The sequence below is a fragment of the Myotis daubentonii genome, chromosome 5 (genome assembly GCF_963259705.1).
Source record: "Myotis daubentonii chromosome 5, mMyoDau2.1, whole genome shotgun sequence".
Lineage (NCBI taxonomy): Eukaryota > Metazoa > Chordata > Mammalia > Chiroptera > Vespertilionidae > Myotis > Myotis daubentonii.
Genome location: NC_081844.1, coordinates 28631696 through 28648424, shown reverse-complemented (window position 1 = coordinate 28648424; position 16729 = coordinate 28631696). Strand labels below are relative to the sequence as shown.

At 47.2% G+C, this 16729-nt stretch overlaps 1 protein-coding gene across 1 annotated transcript; it reads right to left on the bottom strand.

Annotated features, from left to right (window-relative positions):
- Window positions 1-7092: 7092 nt before the first annotated feature.
- ACTL9 (actin like 9) lies at window positions 7093-8329 on the bottom strand. Its single transcript, XM_059695250.1, has one exon. It carries the CDS (start codon window positions 8227-8229, stop codon window positions 7093-7095), a length of 1137 nt encoding a protein of 378 aa, XP_059551233.1. The 5' UTR covers window positions 8230-8329.
- Between the last annotated feature and the right edge of the window lie 8400 nt (window positions 8330-16729).

Below are 16729 nucleotides of genomic sequence, written 5' to 3'. Positions count from 1 at the left end.
TTGTCATATGTTTGTCATAGAGGGATAATTAGCACCTCTTACCACATTCCATAATTACCAGTATCTTTTCTTTTTAGTGACTGGAGAGATTAATCTCTAGTCTCTTAGCAATCCCGATGACTATAATTCAATACTGTTGTCTTGCCCTAGCTGGTTTGGCTCAGTGGATAGAGCGTCAGCCTGCAGACTGGAGGGTCCCAGGTTCGATTCTGGTCAAGGGCAGGTACCTTGGTTGCGGGCACATCCCCAGTAGTGGGTGTGCAGGAGGCAGCTGGTCAATGTTTCTCTCTCATCGATGTTTCTAACTTTCTATCCCTCTCCCTTCCTCTCTGTAAAAAAATCAACAAATATATATATATTTTTAAAAAAATACTGTTGTCTTTATTACTGTGCATTAGGTCTCCAGGCTTATAAAGTAAATAATATTTCTGTGCCATGATTTGGATTGATATTGACTCCATACCATTCAATTCCTCCTTGAAAGTGTAGGATTCAGTGAACAGTTAGGAAATCTGCACCTCCATCACCTCTGTCTAATTGAAGAAAAGCTTCATCACTCCAGAAAGAAACCCCATTCCCATTGGCTGTCTCTCCCCATTCACCCCTCCCTGAACCCCTTGCATCAATGCAATATTTTAAAAAGCCAAATTAATGCAAAAAATTTCATGATGAATAAGCTATCGAGTTTTAAAATGAGACAAGTTCTCACACAGCACTCTTTGACCCCATATCACTCAGCAAACCCTAGTCTCCACCCAGTCTATGATTTGCCTGGTGGAATGATCTGCCTATTCCAATATTTCCTCTCCTGGATCCTTCAAAGAACAGGAGATCAGGAGGTGAGGTCTGGGTGGTGATTTAGTGGGTTCTCTCTCTGCTCGAACCCTTAGCAGAGGGTCTCTGTGGCCAGTGGTTGCCTGGATGACTTGAAGTCCCTCTTTGGCACGCTCTAGTTGAAACAGCAACCTTATCGCCATTTATTTGGCACTTGCTGTATACTGAGCACATTAAGTCCATTTTATTCATTGTACTCAATGATTTTAGGAAATTATTTCTATGGAGGAGCTCACATTGGGAAACATTCAAACAATACATTAATATACAGAGTAAATGTGAAATCCCGCCTTCCTCCCACTATAGTCTCAAAGAAAACCGCAGCTTGAGATGTGTCTTCCGTACTGCCCAGAGTTCCTGTGTGTTCCTACGTAATCCTTGCAAAGCCCCCCTGAAGTGAGCACTGATATCACCATCATTTTGCAAGTGGCTCAGAGAGGTCAGGTTGCATCCAAGGTCACACAGCATGTGAAAGGACATGACTCAAATCCAGTCTTATCTAGTTCCAATGTCAGGAGGAAGAGAGGGAGAGGGGTCCCTACTTGGGAGGAGTCCTCTCAGCTCAGCCAATGTTGTGGCTCTTTCATTCAGTCACGCAGAAAACATTTATTGGGTGTGACTCTGTGCCATGTGAATGATACACATGGCGCCCCTGCTCTCCCAAAACTCATGGCTGAGACAGGTGACACCAGCCACTGACAAGGAATCAAACAGAAGTCAGATGAGCACAGCTAGGGAGAGGGAAGAAAACAGAGCTGCCTGGATGGATGCCAGAAGAACCTAAAGAAACATCTTTATTTTTAAAAATACATTCACACGATTCAAAATGCTAGCAGTTCAAAGGCCAGGCATCAAGAAATCTCCTCATCTCGATGCCCAGGCCCCTGGTGACCCTCAAGAGCATCCGTCCTTGCTGGAAGTGATACCACACCCAAAGGGGTGAAAACTGGTTCTGAGGTGTGGGCAAAAAGTCTGTTTTTATGTATAAAATACAGATATAATAGATATTTCAACTTGTCCTGCATGGGATTTGTACCAATTTATTTCTTCGCCATCAAGCTACGTGAGTGCCACAATCTCACCAATGTGGTATTATCAGACCTTTGGATTATGTTTGCCTTATGAGGTAGAGAATCTTCTGTGAACCATTTGTCTTTCTCTGTGAGATCAAGATTTGTATTTTTTTAAATATATTTTTATTGATTTCAGAGGAAGGGAGAGGGAGAGATAGCAACATCAATGATGAGAGACAATTACTGATTGGCTGCCTCCTGCATGCTCCCCACTGGGGATCAAGCCCGCAACCTGGTCATGTGCCCTTGACCGGAATCGAACCTGGGATCCTTAAGTCCGTAGGCCGATGCTCTATCCACTGAGCCAAACCAGCCAGGGCAAGATTTGTATTCTTTACTAACTTTTCCATGGACTGTTGTACAATTTTTCTTATTGTTTCCAAGAGCTCTTTATATATTATGGACATTACCCCTTTTTGTTATGAGTTATAGTTTTCTCTGTTTGTCATTTGTCTTGACTTTGTTCAGGGTGATTTTTTTACCTTGTAGATTTTCTTCTGATGTTTACATGAAGTTGCCTGTTTAGACATTTCTTTTACGGCATCTGAGTTTTGTGTCAACCTGAGAAGGTGGCTACCTTTGAAAAGGTGGAAGGTGGGAAGGAGCATTCTGACAAGACAGACTATCAGGTGCAATGATCCTGAGGTCGGAGGGGAAATTGGCACATATATTACTCAGGGTTCTCCAGAGAAACAGAAACAATAAAATGCATGTGTAAAGAAAGAATGATTTACTTTTTAAAAAATTTGCCATATGATTGTGGAGGCTGACAAGTCCAAAATCTGCAGGATAGGCTGGCAGCCTGGAGACGCAAGAAGAATTGTGGTTGGAGTCCAAAGGCAGTCTGCTGGCACCCTCCTTCTTTGGGTGAAGTCAGTCTTTGTTCTATTAGGGCCTTCAACTGATTAGATGAGACCCACTCACATTATGGGCAATAAATCATTTTACTCAAAGCCTACTGATTTAAAGGTAAATCGCATCTAAAACATACCTTCTCAGAAACATCCAGACTGGCATTTTATCAAACATCCCAACACTTAGCCTAGCCACGTAGACAAATAAAATTAACCATCACAGTCCACCCCTTCCCAAACTTGGCACACACACCTCTCCTTAAATCATACTTTCATAGTACACGATGTGGGGACTATGCTTCTCTCACTATTCCCACCGGGCCCAGCAAGGCCAGGATGACGTCCTCCATCCACATGGAGAGAACAGACTCCAGGGTTGTGCGTGGGCATAAAGGAGATCAGAGGCTGCTGTTATCGGTGCCCTGGGTGGAGGAGTGGCTGGCAGAGAGTGCAGAGGGTTGCCCACGACTCCTAGGAAGAGGTGAGATTGCTCACAACAGACTTGGGAGTGTGCAAATGGGAGGGGCACGTGTCTGAAAGGTTGTAGAAGAAATTTATGCCACAGGTAGGGTTTGGAGCTGGGGAACCTTAGCCTGGTCTAAATGAGAATCCACCCAGCAGCCTACGGTGGTGGGGGTTTCCTCATCCTCCTCACTTCCTATAGCATTAGAGACAGCCTGTCCCACATTCCTTGTGTGTGTGTGTGTGTGTGTGTGTGTGTGTGTGTGTGTGTGTGTGACTGGCAGTGCCTTGGCACCATGGTGTGAGGTGAGTTTCTCCTGACGTCTGGGATGACTGGTCTGTTGCAGACATTGTGGTTCTAAATTCAAGATCCTCATATCTTGAGCTTGGAGGTGCTGCCCCTGGTGGGAAGAATAAGAAGTTTCCCCTCACTACCCTGTAACTTCCTGGGGGTTCCTGAGGATTCCACAGATTGAAGCTGCCTTGCCTACCAGGTGGGGAGGTGAGGCATGGGGTCCAGTCCTGCGTGTGGGTGATCTGGAGGTCTTGGCCTAACTGTGGGGCCCTCCCTCCAACTGACGACCACCTGCTATCCAGGGATGGACTGGACGCAGTGGGACAGGGTGGGTGGGGGTAGCTAGGGCCCTCGCCCTCACCTATTGTCTGAGAGTATATGTGGGGGAAGAGTGGGGTGGCCTCTGTGCTCCATAAATAAGTGAGTTTCCGCTCTGGAAAATTCCTGCTTGTGAACAATACTGCCAGGTGAGTCACAGGCACACAGAAAGACTCAGGGTGAAATAGCGAGAGAGAGCCTGTGAGGCAGGCTCAATAATGATTGATAGGTTGAATGAATGAATGAAGCCTTGGACTGGGGAGGAGAGGACCCAATGCGAGCATAGATAAGCTCTGGCAGCTTGTGCTTCTTTTATTGATACACTGAGATGTGTCCAGGCTGAAGGACGAGGTTCTGGTTTCTATTGTGCTGGAGGGCCTGAAGGTAGAGGTCCTGCCTTCATCAGGACTCCAGCGTGGCTGAGGATGAGGGCAGAGGGAGGAGCAGAGACCCATGGTACACTGTGGGGAGAATGCCAGCCTCCTTCCTATAAGGCTGGACTGCAGACCCTTGCAGGGAAAGGATGGGCTGAGAGAGACCTCTATGGCATCCTCAGGGCAGGTTCCAGAGAAAGCCCCTAGGACCGTATCTCAGAAATAAAACAAGGGTCTCAAGGTCTATGCATTTCTTACTAAAGGTTATTCTTACCAAATGCTATTCTTGCTAAATGTTAAGATGTAACAGTATTTTACAGACCTAGAAGTAACCTTATGAACTCGACCAGAACCCAGTTAAGATGTTTAACTAACTGCAAAGAAACCAACATGCAATTAACAAAATTTGGATGAGTTTCGCCAACTGCCAAGAAGAAATGAACAGGTAATTAACAAAATGGTGTATCTAATCCATGATTAAGCCTCTTTTCTAAGAGACAGTTGTGAATCCCGAGTCCTTTACTTGCTGCAAGTAAATAGTAAAACTGTAACAGGGTTGTAACAAGCCAGCAAAATGCCTAAGTAAGTAGAATAGGGAAACAAGAAATTAAACAAGATCAAACAGTTTGGGCAACTCGAAGCAAAACCTTAGAGTGAGAACAAATGGCTAGTCCTCTCCTCAATAACCGAAGAATGCAGCAAGGGAGGGGAGTTTTAATGCCTCTTCTCCCTAACCAAACAATACACACCTAAATCACCTTGGAACTGCTTAGGCAGGACTGGAAAGGGGGAAGGAGGAGAGAAGAGGGAGTTTTCATCTCACTGTTTAGTAAACAGAGAAGCCAGCAGTCAGGGCTTGTTAAAGATCAAGTCATCAGATGCTTCTGATCAATTCTGGGAAAGCCATTGCAAAGTAAAAGGGAGACCTTGAGGGTTACTCTGTACCAAGATATCTGGCAGAGGACTTTTAAAACCTATAGATAGAAAAGTAGAAAAATACTAACCCTCCCATCAGGCTCCCTCCTCACATTAACCGAGAAAGCCCGTCTGTGCTTCTTAAGCTGGATGTATTTGATAGATTTGCTTGCCTTGCTTTTTTGGATACATGTACTGGCTTTATTTCTTTAATAAATTTGTTTACTATATGAGAATGACAAGAACCGAGGAGGGGGCAGCTTTCTCTCCCTCTGACTCAGGGGGCTGTCCGAGGACACCTTTCCTGGTGCCTGTAACAAGTGGTGCCTATAACGAAGCTGCCGAAGGACAACCACGTCTCATTCTTGAACTGCGGCGAGAGGGGAGCTCCTTCCCTGCCCCAGAAAGCTCCCGGGGCCTTGGTACTTAAACAGCAGGGGGCTGATAGCTTTCAGAGGTCCTGGCTTAATACAATCGATATGACTGATGGTCAGGCAATCAGATCAGCCTAATGAGTTCAAATCAATCCAGTGTTATCTGTTCCCTGCTTGACTCACTAATTCACTAGTGGTGCCCTGAATAGTACACCCCAAGCTGTGAACCCCTTGAGGTTTGGTAACAGGAACAGGCTGAGCAAGGTCTGGGGAGATGGAGTGAACTTGGACTGAACAACTAGCAGAGTGGAGGGAGATGGGAACAGACAGTAGGCCACTGGGGACCTGTGTGGGGGTGGAGGGAAGAGCCAGTGTCCAGGTGATGACCCCACTGGGGTATCTGCCCCAGGTCATGGTGGGCTGGGCAGCCCTCAGAACAACACTGCCTATTGTTGTCTCAACTAATGGGATGGGGCCTAAGGACTGGGTCTGGGGTTGGGTTCTGGGGAGTCTGAAACCCCAGGGTGGGGTATCCTGGATGTCCATCTTAGGGCAACCCTGGAGGAGAGTCTTTGGGGATCAGAACACAGGGGATGGGCTAGGGCATTAGTGGGGTCACTACAGGATGATTCTGGAGGCCAGAGCCTTCAGGAGGGGCTGAGAGAATCCGTTAGGAGGTTCATTGTGAGCTGGGCCATTCGAGTGTATTTCTGGGGCAGACTTAGTGCAAGGGGTTGAGCTGAGAGCAGTGGGGGCCAAACTGGGACATTGGGGTCTCAGAACATGGTGTTCTTGAAGATACAGATAGGGACTGGGCTCTGGATGGAAGGAAGAATTCTGGGGGAACAAATCATGCTGGGTAGAGTTTTGGGAGAGGTTGAAACTTGGGGAATGGGCTCTGGACACTGGAGGTCCCTTAGGGAGCTATTATTAGGGGTGACCCTTGAGCATAACATAAATCTTTGTGGTGTATATGGGAGTTTGGCACTTGTGAGGGGGGACTTAGGGGGCACTCAGAACATCAGGGTGTTGGATAACGTTGGGTAAGAAGAAAGGGGAAACCAACCCCAGGAGATGGGTTTGGGGTGCTCAGAACCAGAGATGTCTTGGCAAGTGGATTCTGGAGGGGCTAGGTTTGCAGGCATTAGAAATAGGGGGCAGATTATAAGGGTGGACCCAGGGGCTGCAGCACTCATGGAAAGATTCTGGGAGTGGGGTTTGAGCATTCTGGTGCAAGTTCTTGGAGAGGAACCGGTTATGGAAGTGGGTTTGGGGATCTTTGATGAACATATCAATGATGTGAATTGGGGGAGGGGGGGGCCTAAAGCCCAAGGGAATCTTGGGGGACTATATAAAAAACAGCAGTTCCTGGGGGTGGGAGATTAAGGTATCCATATCTTGGGAGTGCATTTGGGTGGGGAACTAAACCGAGAGTGCCTTGTGGTGCGCTAATCATGGGAAACGGGTTTGACAGGGTTAGTGGGTCAGCGTCTGGGTGGGCCCAGGAGTGGACCAGACCGACCCTGGGGAAAGGCAGGGCAGAGCTGGCTGGGTAACAAAGCTTTACTGCCCCTCCCCAAGCCTCTGCCACACTCAGTAGCATTTGCGGTACACGATGTGGGGCCCCTGCTCCTCGTATTGCTCCCTCAGGACCCAACAGGACTGGAAGGCCTGCAGAGAGGCAAGGATGGAGCCCCCGATCCACACCGAGAAGTTCCGGGAGGGCTGGGCGGCCGCCACCACCACGCGCGCTTCAGGGCGCAGGCTGTGCAGCAGCTCCTCGCGGAAGCGGCCCTCCAGTCCCCGGAAGAGTGAGGAGCCACCGCACAGCAGCACGTTCTGGGCCAGATGTGCCCGCACCTCCGGGGGCACCTTGCTAAGACTCCATTTGGCCATGGTGGGAACGCCCACGGGCGACAGCCCAGGCATCTCCGGGGGGCTGAACAGCAGCTCTGGACACTGGAACAGCTCCTTACCCAGCGTGACCGTCCGGCCGTCGGGCAGCTGCAGGCCCCGCCGGTACTCCTGCTCGGGCCGGGCCTGTGCCTTCTGGAAGTCGGGGGCCACGTAGCAATAGCTGTGCTTGATCTTCTCCACCACGTCCAGGTCCTGCTGCCCCAGCGGCAAGCCGGAGCCCAGCAGCATCTCCGCCAGGAAGGTAGTCAGGTGGGTGCCCGCCAGGTCCAGGCGCTCCGTGGCGTGGGGCAGGTGGTAGCCCTGGAAGACGGGCACCGTGGAGGTGACTCCGTGGCCCATGTCCACCACCAGCCCGCTGACCCGCCCGTGGGCGTAGACAGACAGCACGGACTGCGAAGCCACGTACATGGCCGGGGAGCGCATCGACTCGAAGGCCACCTCCACCAGCTTCTCGCGGTTGGTGGAGGGGCTGAAGGGCTGGTCGGAGAACAGCAGCGGGTGGTCCTGGGTGGCGATGCCCAGGTCGTGCTCCAGCAGGTGGCGCCAGATGAACTCTGCCGCCAGCCAGTCCACCAGGATGCCGTTCCTTATGGGCTTGACCAGCGTCAGCTCTGGGCGCGCGAGGGCGGCCTCGCCAATGAAAGTCTCCAGCACCATCTGGCCCGTGGTGGCCGGCTTCTTGGGCTGGCAGCCCACGATGGTGGCCACGGTGTAGGTGGGCCGGGCCTGCCCCGCGAAGCCCACCTTACAGGTTCCTGTGCCCATGTCGATGACCACCGCGCTAGTCTTTGGTGGCAACCTGTTGCCCACCATGCTGGGGTGTCCTGCTGTAGGGTCTTGTTCACCAGGATTGAGTTGGGGGTCACCCCGGGCCTGGGGGCCTCCGGGGCTCAGAGAGGTTGGGGTGATTTGTATCTATAGTTTCAGGTGGGTGGGTGGGCTGTTGGGCAAGGCTGACCTCTTCCTTCTGGGGTGTGGGGAAAAAGGCTGAGGTTGGGCCAGGGGCAGGCACAAGCAGAGACAGGGAGAGGGGGCTGGTCTATGACATCAGCCAGCCTTCTGTCCCCTTCAGAAGACTTCACAATGCAGGGCTAGGGGTGGGGTCCTTCCCTGCCCCAGAAAGCTCTGGGGGCCTTGGCAATTAAATAGTAGGGAGCTGATAGCTTTCAGAGGTCTTAGCACAATACAATCAATAGGATTGATGATCAGGCAATCAGATCAGCCTAATGAGTTCAAATTAATCTAGTGTTACCTGATTCTGGCCTGATTCACTAATTCAGTAGTGGTTTAATAATAATGATATGCATGTTCTAATGTTCTATCATCTTCTTTTCATTTATTGGCTAGAGTATTATATATATATATATGTTTCAGAGAGGAAGGGAGAGTGATAGAAACATCAATGATAAGAGAGAATCATTGATTGGCTGCTTCCACCCCACACTGGGGACTGAGACCGCAACCCAGGCATGTGCCCTGACTGGGAATCCAACCATGACCTCCTGGTTCATAGGTAGATGCTCAACCACTGAGCAACACTGGCCAGGCTAGAGTAATTATTCTTTATACATCTTGTGTATCATTGCAAAGAAAATGTGAGTTTTAACACAACCTTCCCTGAAAAAGTTTCCCTAACATATTAAAGTAATAACAGATTACATCAATGGGAAATTCACCAAAAAACCTTGACCTTTAGTTTTTGATTTTGATCTTTCTAATTTGTAAATTCTTTTTTTTAAGATTTTTTAAATTGTTTTTTTATTTCTTTTATTTTTTTAGAGAGAGAGAGAGAAAGGGAGAGGGAGATAAATATTATCAATCAAACATAATCAATCTGCTGCCTCCTGCATGCCCCCTGCCCCGGTTAGAGGGCTGAACCTACAACCTAGGAATGTACCCTGACCAGGAATGCAAGCTGGAGCATTGGAGAACAACCAGCCAACTGAGCCACACTGGCCAGGGCCTAAATTATCTTGACTGCTGACATCTCTTTTGAGATTAGTCCATTTGGGATTATGTAGGTGTACAACCTCGTGGCATTTGAAAAGTTAGTTGTGGGACTCTTCGACGACGATGTTTGTTTCATTGTGTGTGTGTGTGTGTGTGTGAGAGAGAGAGAGAGAGAGAGAGAGAGAGAGAGAGAGAGAGAGAGTTTATTGCATCTTGAGGTAGAGGTTTCAGGGTAGGACCCTTAGGTTGGGAAAAATTTCTCCTGACCACTTTCTGTGGGTTTTATTTTCACTTGTGTCTTGACTAGAATGTCAAGAGTAGCATTAAACAGTTCATTTTATAGAATTAAAAAAATTAATACTCATATTAGATATAGTAAAAACAAAGGAAGGTACCATAAAACTATGAGCTGGCCCTGGCCAGTGTGGCTCAGTTGATTGGAGTGTTGTCCCATACACCAAAAGGTTATGGATTTGATTCCTGGTCAGGGCACCTACCTAGGTAACAGTTTCAGTCCCCAGTTGGGGCAACTACAAGAGGCATGTTTCTCTCTCACATTGATGCCTCTCTCTCTCTCTCTCTCTCTCTCTCTCTCTCTCTCTCTCTCTCTCCTTCTCCCTTCCTCTCTCTCAAATCAATGAACATGTCCTTGAAAGGGCGAGGACTACGCCCTCCATCTTACCCTGGGTCCTCCATTTTTGGGCAGAGCCATGTGCTCGGCAAGGCTTCTTCCCGGAAGCCCAAGCCTCTGCTAGCCACACCCAGGATTTCTCTGGACTAACCAGTGATAATAAAGGGAAGTGCACGCCATGAATATGACCACATCCTGTGTAATGAGACACCGACTTGCGCCTGGCCAATCGGCGGGGCCCACAGTCCCCTCTCCTGCCCTTACTCCACCCCCTTATAAAACTCCTCGTCCCATCGGGCTAGGCCTCTCTCTGCCACCTGCTGCTGTGCCAGTAAGGAGGGTGGGGGAGCCAGACTCGAGTTTGAAATAAAGGACTCTTTGCTTTTGCATCGCACTCGCTGGCTCCCTGGTGGGCTCTTGGGAATCTTGAAATCTGGGCACAACAGTCCTCAGGTGAAGATTGAAAAAAGAAACAAAAAAAACTACCAGCTGATTCCTCAACATAAACTTTGTAGGCCAGAAGATATTGCCATAAAATATTCAAAGTGAGGAAAAGCAAAGACCTATGGCTAAGATTACTCTATACAAGATGGCTATTATTTAGAATCAAAGGAAAGGGGGTCTTACAAGATGGTGAAGGAGAAATGATGTGGAGTAGATTCTGACTTTAACCTTGAGCTCTCTGTTCTTGACTCAAATCAATCTTTCTCTCTCTCTCTCTCTCTCTTTCTTGTCTTTCTTTTCCTCACTTGAGGATATTTTTGGATTGATTTCTTAGAGAGAGTGGAAGAGAGAGAAAAAGACAGAGAGAAATATCAATGTGAGAGAAATACAATGATTGGTGGCTTGCCTCCTGCACACACCCTGACCAGGGCCTGGGCTGGGGAGGATCCTGCAACTGAGGTATGTGCCCTTGACTGGAATTGAACCCAGGACCTGTCAGTCCACCAGCCAACCCTCTATCCACTGAGCCAAACCGGCTAGAACAAATCTTCTTGATATCCCAGGACAAGGTCACATTTATCCCCAGAGGGAGAGAGGGAGGGAGGGAAGGTGGAAGTACAGAAGATCAAAGATAATTACCTAACAATGGAAGGCTTCATTTATCATTGGGTTAAATTCCATGTTTATTTCTACAGTGTAAGAGGAAAAGAAGTACAGTGGGGCCTTGACTTATGAGTTTAATTTGTTCCATGACGGAGCTCGTAACTCAAATTACTCGTATGTCAAATCAAGAAATGAATGAGTGAGACACGTGATGCTGGGCTGATGTTGTGGCGTTCACTGTGATGTTCGCTGCGCCAACTATCGGCGGGGTATCTGAAGCTGGCTCGTAACCCAAATTTTAGCTCACAACTCAAAGCAAAAAATCAGCCGAGAGACGGCTTGTATCTCAAGAAACTCGTTAGTCGGGACACTCGTAAGTCAAGGCCCCACTGTAGGATGGTCAAGACTTCACAGAAATGAATTGTGATTATAGAAAGCAATCTCAACTAGAGCCTGGTTTAAGCATTCCATCCTTTTGAGAATGTCCAGTTACAAATCCTAGAGGTCAGTTACTAGAATCACAGCCCATCCTGGCGATGAGGTTAGATGCCATCAGAGGGAGGAAACTTTGGATAAATTCCAACAGGTGTGCTGGCAAGTGTAGGGCACTGCTATAGGGTTAAGCCTCGGACTGACCTGTTGGCAAAGCCACAAACAAGTCCCAGCTTAGAGGGCACAGTCCTCTTAGCATAATTAGGCTTGACTTTATGACTCTCCTTAGATCTTATCTGAGTAGCTAATGGGCTGAGGGAGATGCAGCCAGTGCTGCCAAAACAAGTGAAACTCACAAGAACATTGTAACTATGGTGACCACTACCTTGTTTACCTCTGGCTATAAAATAAAGGCTCAGCTTGCCTCTGGATCTCTCTCTCTCTGTGGCCTCAGCCAGGCACAGGAAGATCCACCTAGACCAGTGATGGCGACCTTTTGAGCTCAGCATGTCAGCATTTTGAAAAACCCTGATTTAACTCTGGTGCGTGTCACATATAGAATTTTTTTTGATATTTGCAACCATAGTAAAACAAAGATGTATATTTTTGATATTTATTTTATATATAAAATTTTATATAGAACTGTTGTCTGTGTTCATGGGCTATGCAATAAAATATTTAAATGCCATTTAACAAAGAAAAATCAACCAAAAAAATGAGTTGGTGTGTCACCTCTGACACACATGTCATAGGTTTGCCATCACTGACCTAGACCCAGCTTATTCTCTTGGTCTGTCTTTCTTCATCCTTCACCGCCCTCACTCAGGCTTGCGAAACCCTTGGCTGAGCTGGCTCAGCACAGGCAAGGACTCCAGGCCTGCAGCAGCAGAGGACAACTGTAAAGTACTTGTGACCTTGCCAAACTGACCCCAGGTGTTCTCGCAGGTGGTCCACACTTCAGCCCCATGCCCATGCCTGTCCAGTCTTCAGATCTGGCAGAAATGATTCCAGGAGTTGGTCTGGGTGTCTCTCAGCTCCTCTGCAAACCATTTCTGGTGTCTGAGAAAGATATCAGGAAACAAAAAGAACATAAAAACAGCAACAGGGAGACTAGTGATATAGCATTGATAGTAGATTGCTTTGGGCAATATAGACATTTTAACAATGTTAATTCTTTCTATCCATGAGTATAGTATATGCTTCCATTTATTTGTATCTTCTTCAGTTTCTTCAGTGTCTTGATTTTGTGAATACAGGTTTTTTTTAATCTCCATGGTTAAATTTATTTCTAGGTATTTTATTTTTTTATTCAATTATAAATGAGCTATTTAGAAATTTTTCTTTTTGATCATTTTTTAAAATATGAATTTTATTATGATTATATAAATGAAGAAATATTTCACATATTTCTATATAAATTTCATATATTTCTATATATTTCATATATAAATTCTATGAGCAAATGTTGATGTATTTTTTTTTATTTCTTATTGACAGTATTACTGATGACCCCCATTTTCCCTTCCTTAATCCCCTTCTACCAAGTCCCTGCACCCTTCCCCCCCACACACACACACACCAGCCATCACCACACTGTTGTCTGTGTTCATGGGCTATGCAATAAGTTCTTTGGCAAATCCCTTCACCTTATTTCACCCAGTCCTCGCCATCCCTTCCCTTCTGATCTCTGTCAGTCATTTCTGTGTATCCATGCCTCTGGTTCTATTTTATTGGTCAGTTTATTATTTTTCCACCAGATTCTACATGCAAGTAATATCATATAGTACCTGTTTTTCTCAGTCTGGCTAATTTTGCTTAGCATAATAATCTCCAGGTCCATTCATGCAGTCACAAGAGGTAAGAGTTCCTTCTTTTTTTACAGCTGCATAGTATTCCATTGTATAAATGTACCACAGCTTTTTGATCCATTCATCTGCCAATGGACACTTGGGCTGTTTCCGGGTCTTGGCTATTGTAAATAACACCACTATGAACATAGTAGTGCATATATTCTTTTTGATTGGTGTTTCAGGATTCTTAAGATATATTCCCAGAAATAGGATCACTGGTCAAAAGGCAGTTCCATTTTTAACTTAATGAGGAAACTCCATACAGTGTTCCACAGTGGCTGCAACTTTCTGCATTCCCACCAACAGTGCATGAGGGTTTCCTTTTCTCCACAATCTCCTCAGCACTTATTTGTTGATTTATTGATGGTAGCCATTCTGACAGGTGTGATGTGACACCTCATTGTGATTTTAATTTGCATCTCTGATGATTAGGGATGTTGAGCATTTTTTTCATATCTCTATTGGCCAGCTGTATGTCCTCTTTGAAGAAGTGTGTATTTGGGTCCTTTACCCATTTTTTAATTGGATTGTCTGTCTTCCTGGTGTTGAATTGTATGAGTTCTTCATATATTTTGGAAATGAAGGCCTTATCAGATGTATCATTGGCAAATAGATTCTCCCATACAGTGGGCTCCCTTTTCATTTTGTTGATGGTTTCTTTTGCTGTGCAGAGCTTTTTAGTTTGATGTGGTCCTATTTGTTTATTTATTCCTTTGTTTCCCTTGTTCTAGGAGATGTATCAGCAAGAATATTGCTATGAGAGATATCTGAGATTATATTGCCTGTTTTTTCCTAGGACTTTTATGGTTTTGCAACTTACATTTAAGTCTTTTATCTCTTTTGAGTTTATTCTGTGTATGGTGTAAGCTGGTGGTCTAGTTTCATTTTTTTGCATGTATCTGTCCAATTTCCCCAACACCATTTATTGAAGAGACTGTCTTTACTTCATTGTATGCTCTTGTCTGCCTGGGTCCAGCCCCAGGGATCCAGGGGGTCCCAAAGGTGTGGACAGAGTCGGCGAAGAATATGTTACACGGAGACAGCATTCAGAACTCTCTAGCTCTCTTTAGTCTCCGTGATCTTCCTGTGCCTGGCTGAGGCCACAGAGAAAGATCCTGAGGCAAGCTGAGCCTTTATTTTTATAGTCAGAGGTAAACAAGGTAGTGGTTTCCATAGTTACACTGTTCTTGTGAGTTCCACTTGTTTATACTGTTCTTGTGAGTTCCACTTGTTTTTGTTCTTGTTGCACTTCCGTCAGCCCATTAGCTTCCCAGGTAAGATCTAGGGAGCGTCATAAGGTCAAGCCTAATTATGCTTGAGAAGACTGTGCCCTCTAAGCTGGGACTTGTTTGTGACTTTGCCAACAGGTCAGTCTGAAGTTTAACCCTACAGCGGCTTCCCACAATTGTCTCCTTTGTCAAATATTAATTGACCATAACAGCATGGGTTGATTTCTGAGCTCTCTATTCTGTTTTATTGGTCAATATGCCTGTTCTTGTGCCAGTACCAGGCTGTTTTGATTACAGTGGATTGTAGTGTAGTTTGATATCTGGTATTTTGATCCCTCCAATTTTGTTGTTCTTTCTCAAAGGCTCCACCCCCAGGACCATCCCAGGATGACTTCACTAATGCCCTAGGCCATCCCCTGTGTTCTGACCCTCAAAGACTCTCTCCCAGGGTTACCCATGATGAACATCCAGAACACCCCACTCTGGAGTTTCAGCTCCCCAGAACCCACATCCCAGGACCTAACCCTAACCCTAATCCTGAGCCCTATCCCTTTAGTAAGACATCTTTGGCAGTGACATTCTGGAGGGCTTCTCGGCCCATTGTGGCCTGGGGCAGATACCCCAGGTGGGGGCTCCACCTGAATAGTGGCTCTCTCCCCCAACCCTCATTAGGTCCCCAGGGGCCAACTGTTCTGGGCTGTCTGTCCCTATCTCACCCTATTCCATTAGTTCATTCTAAGTTCACTCCATCTCTCCAGACCTCATCAAGCCTGCTCCTGCAACACCGAAGTCCCTGCCTTAAGGACACCCTTCAAGGCCTCTCCTTCTCCATACTGTCCCTACAAGGGCCTAGAGTGGGAGTCCAGCCTCTCAGGATGGGAAAGCTTGGCATTCTCCCCACAGGGTGCCCTGGTCCCCGCTCCTTCCTGCACCCTTGTTCTCAGCCACACTGGCCCCTGCTGGAGGCAGAACTCTCTGCCATTACATCATCCAGCCCATCTAATCCTCCCAGTTGATCAACAAAATAAGAAGGAGCTTCCAGAGCTTATTTTTGTTCATGTTTAGTATTCTCTTCCTGCAGTCCAAAGAATCATTCATTCCTTCATTCATTTAATCAGTCAATATTTAGTGAGCATTTCTCACAAGCTCTCTTTATTTTTCCCTGTTTCTCTCTCTCTCACTCATCTTCCAGCACTTTCTTTTCCAGAGTGAAAACTCATTTATTTGTGGAGAATGGAAGTCACCCCACCCATCCCCCACACCTACCATCAGAAAGTGGGTGTGTGTGAGGGCCCTAGTTATTCCCATGTGCCATGTCCCACTGTGTCCTGAGGACTGGACAGAGGCTCTAATCCCATTCCCTGCCAAAGGGTAGTCCTCAGCTGGGAGGATGACCCCCCCCCCCCCCCCACAGTCAGGCCAAAATCTGCAGATCACAAATATGCAGGATTGGACCCCCCCCCTTTCCCCCCTCCCCCCTTCCCCCCCTCCCCCTTCCCCCCTTCTTCTCTCCCCCCCACCCCCCTCCCCCCTCTTCCCCGCCTCCTGCCTCACCTCTCCACCAGGGCAACAGCTTCAATCTGCAGAATCAGCAACAACCCTCAGGAAGCTACAAGGTAGTGACGGGAAACATCTCCTTCCTTCCACAAGGGGGCGGAATCTCCAAGCTCAAGACAAACAAGGCCTGGCATTTAGAACCACAATGACTGCAGCAAACCACACATGCCAGACTTCAAGTGAGACCCACCCCACACCACACTGTCAGCCACACAAACACACACACACACACACACATTCACACTCACACACAGAAGGGATGTGGGACAGGCTGTCTCAAACACTACAGGAAGTGAGGAGGATGCAGAAACACCCACAACCCGTAGGCTGCTGGGTGGACTGTCATTTAGAATAGACTAAGGTTCCCCCGGCTTCAAACCTCATTGGGGGTAGAAATTTCCTCTACAACCTTCGGGTCTTGTGCCATCATATTCCCAGGGATGGGGAGCTCACTACCTCAAGTATGTTGTTAGAAACCAGACCACCTCTACACCCTCTCCCTGTCAAACCCCCCACCCTGAGCACTGAGAGCACTAAAGACTCTGCTCTCCCTCCCTCATGCCCACACACGTCCCTCGAGTCTGCTCTCTTTGTGTGGATTATGGGACCTTCTTGGC

Excerpts from the sequence above, each read along its gene's own strand:
- ACTL9 (XM_059695250.1), bottom strand. The coding sequence starts at position 8,229 with ATGGTGGGCAACAGGTTGCCACCAAAGACTAGCGCGGTGGTCATCGAC.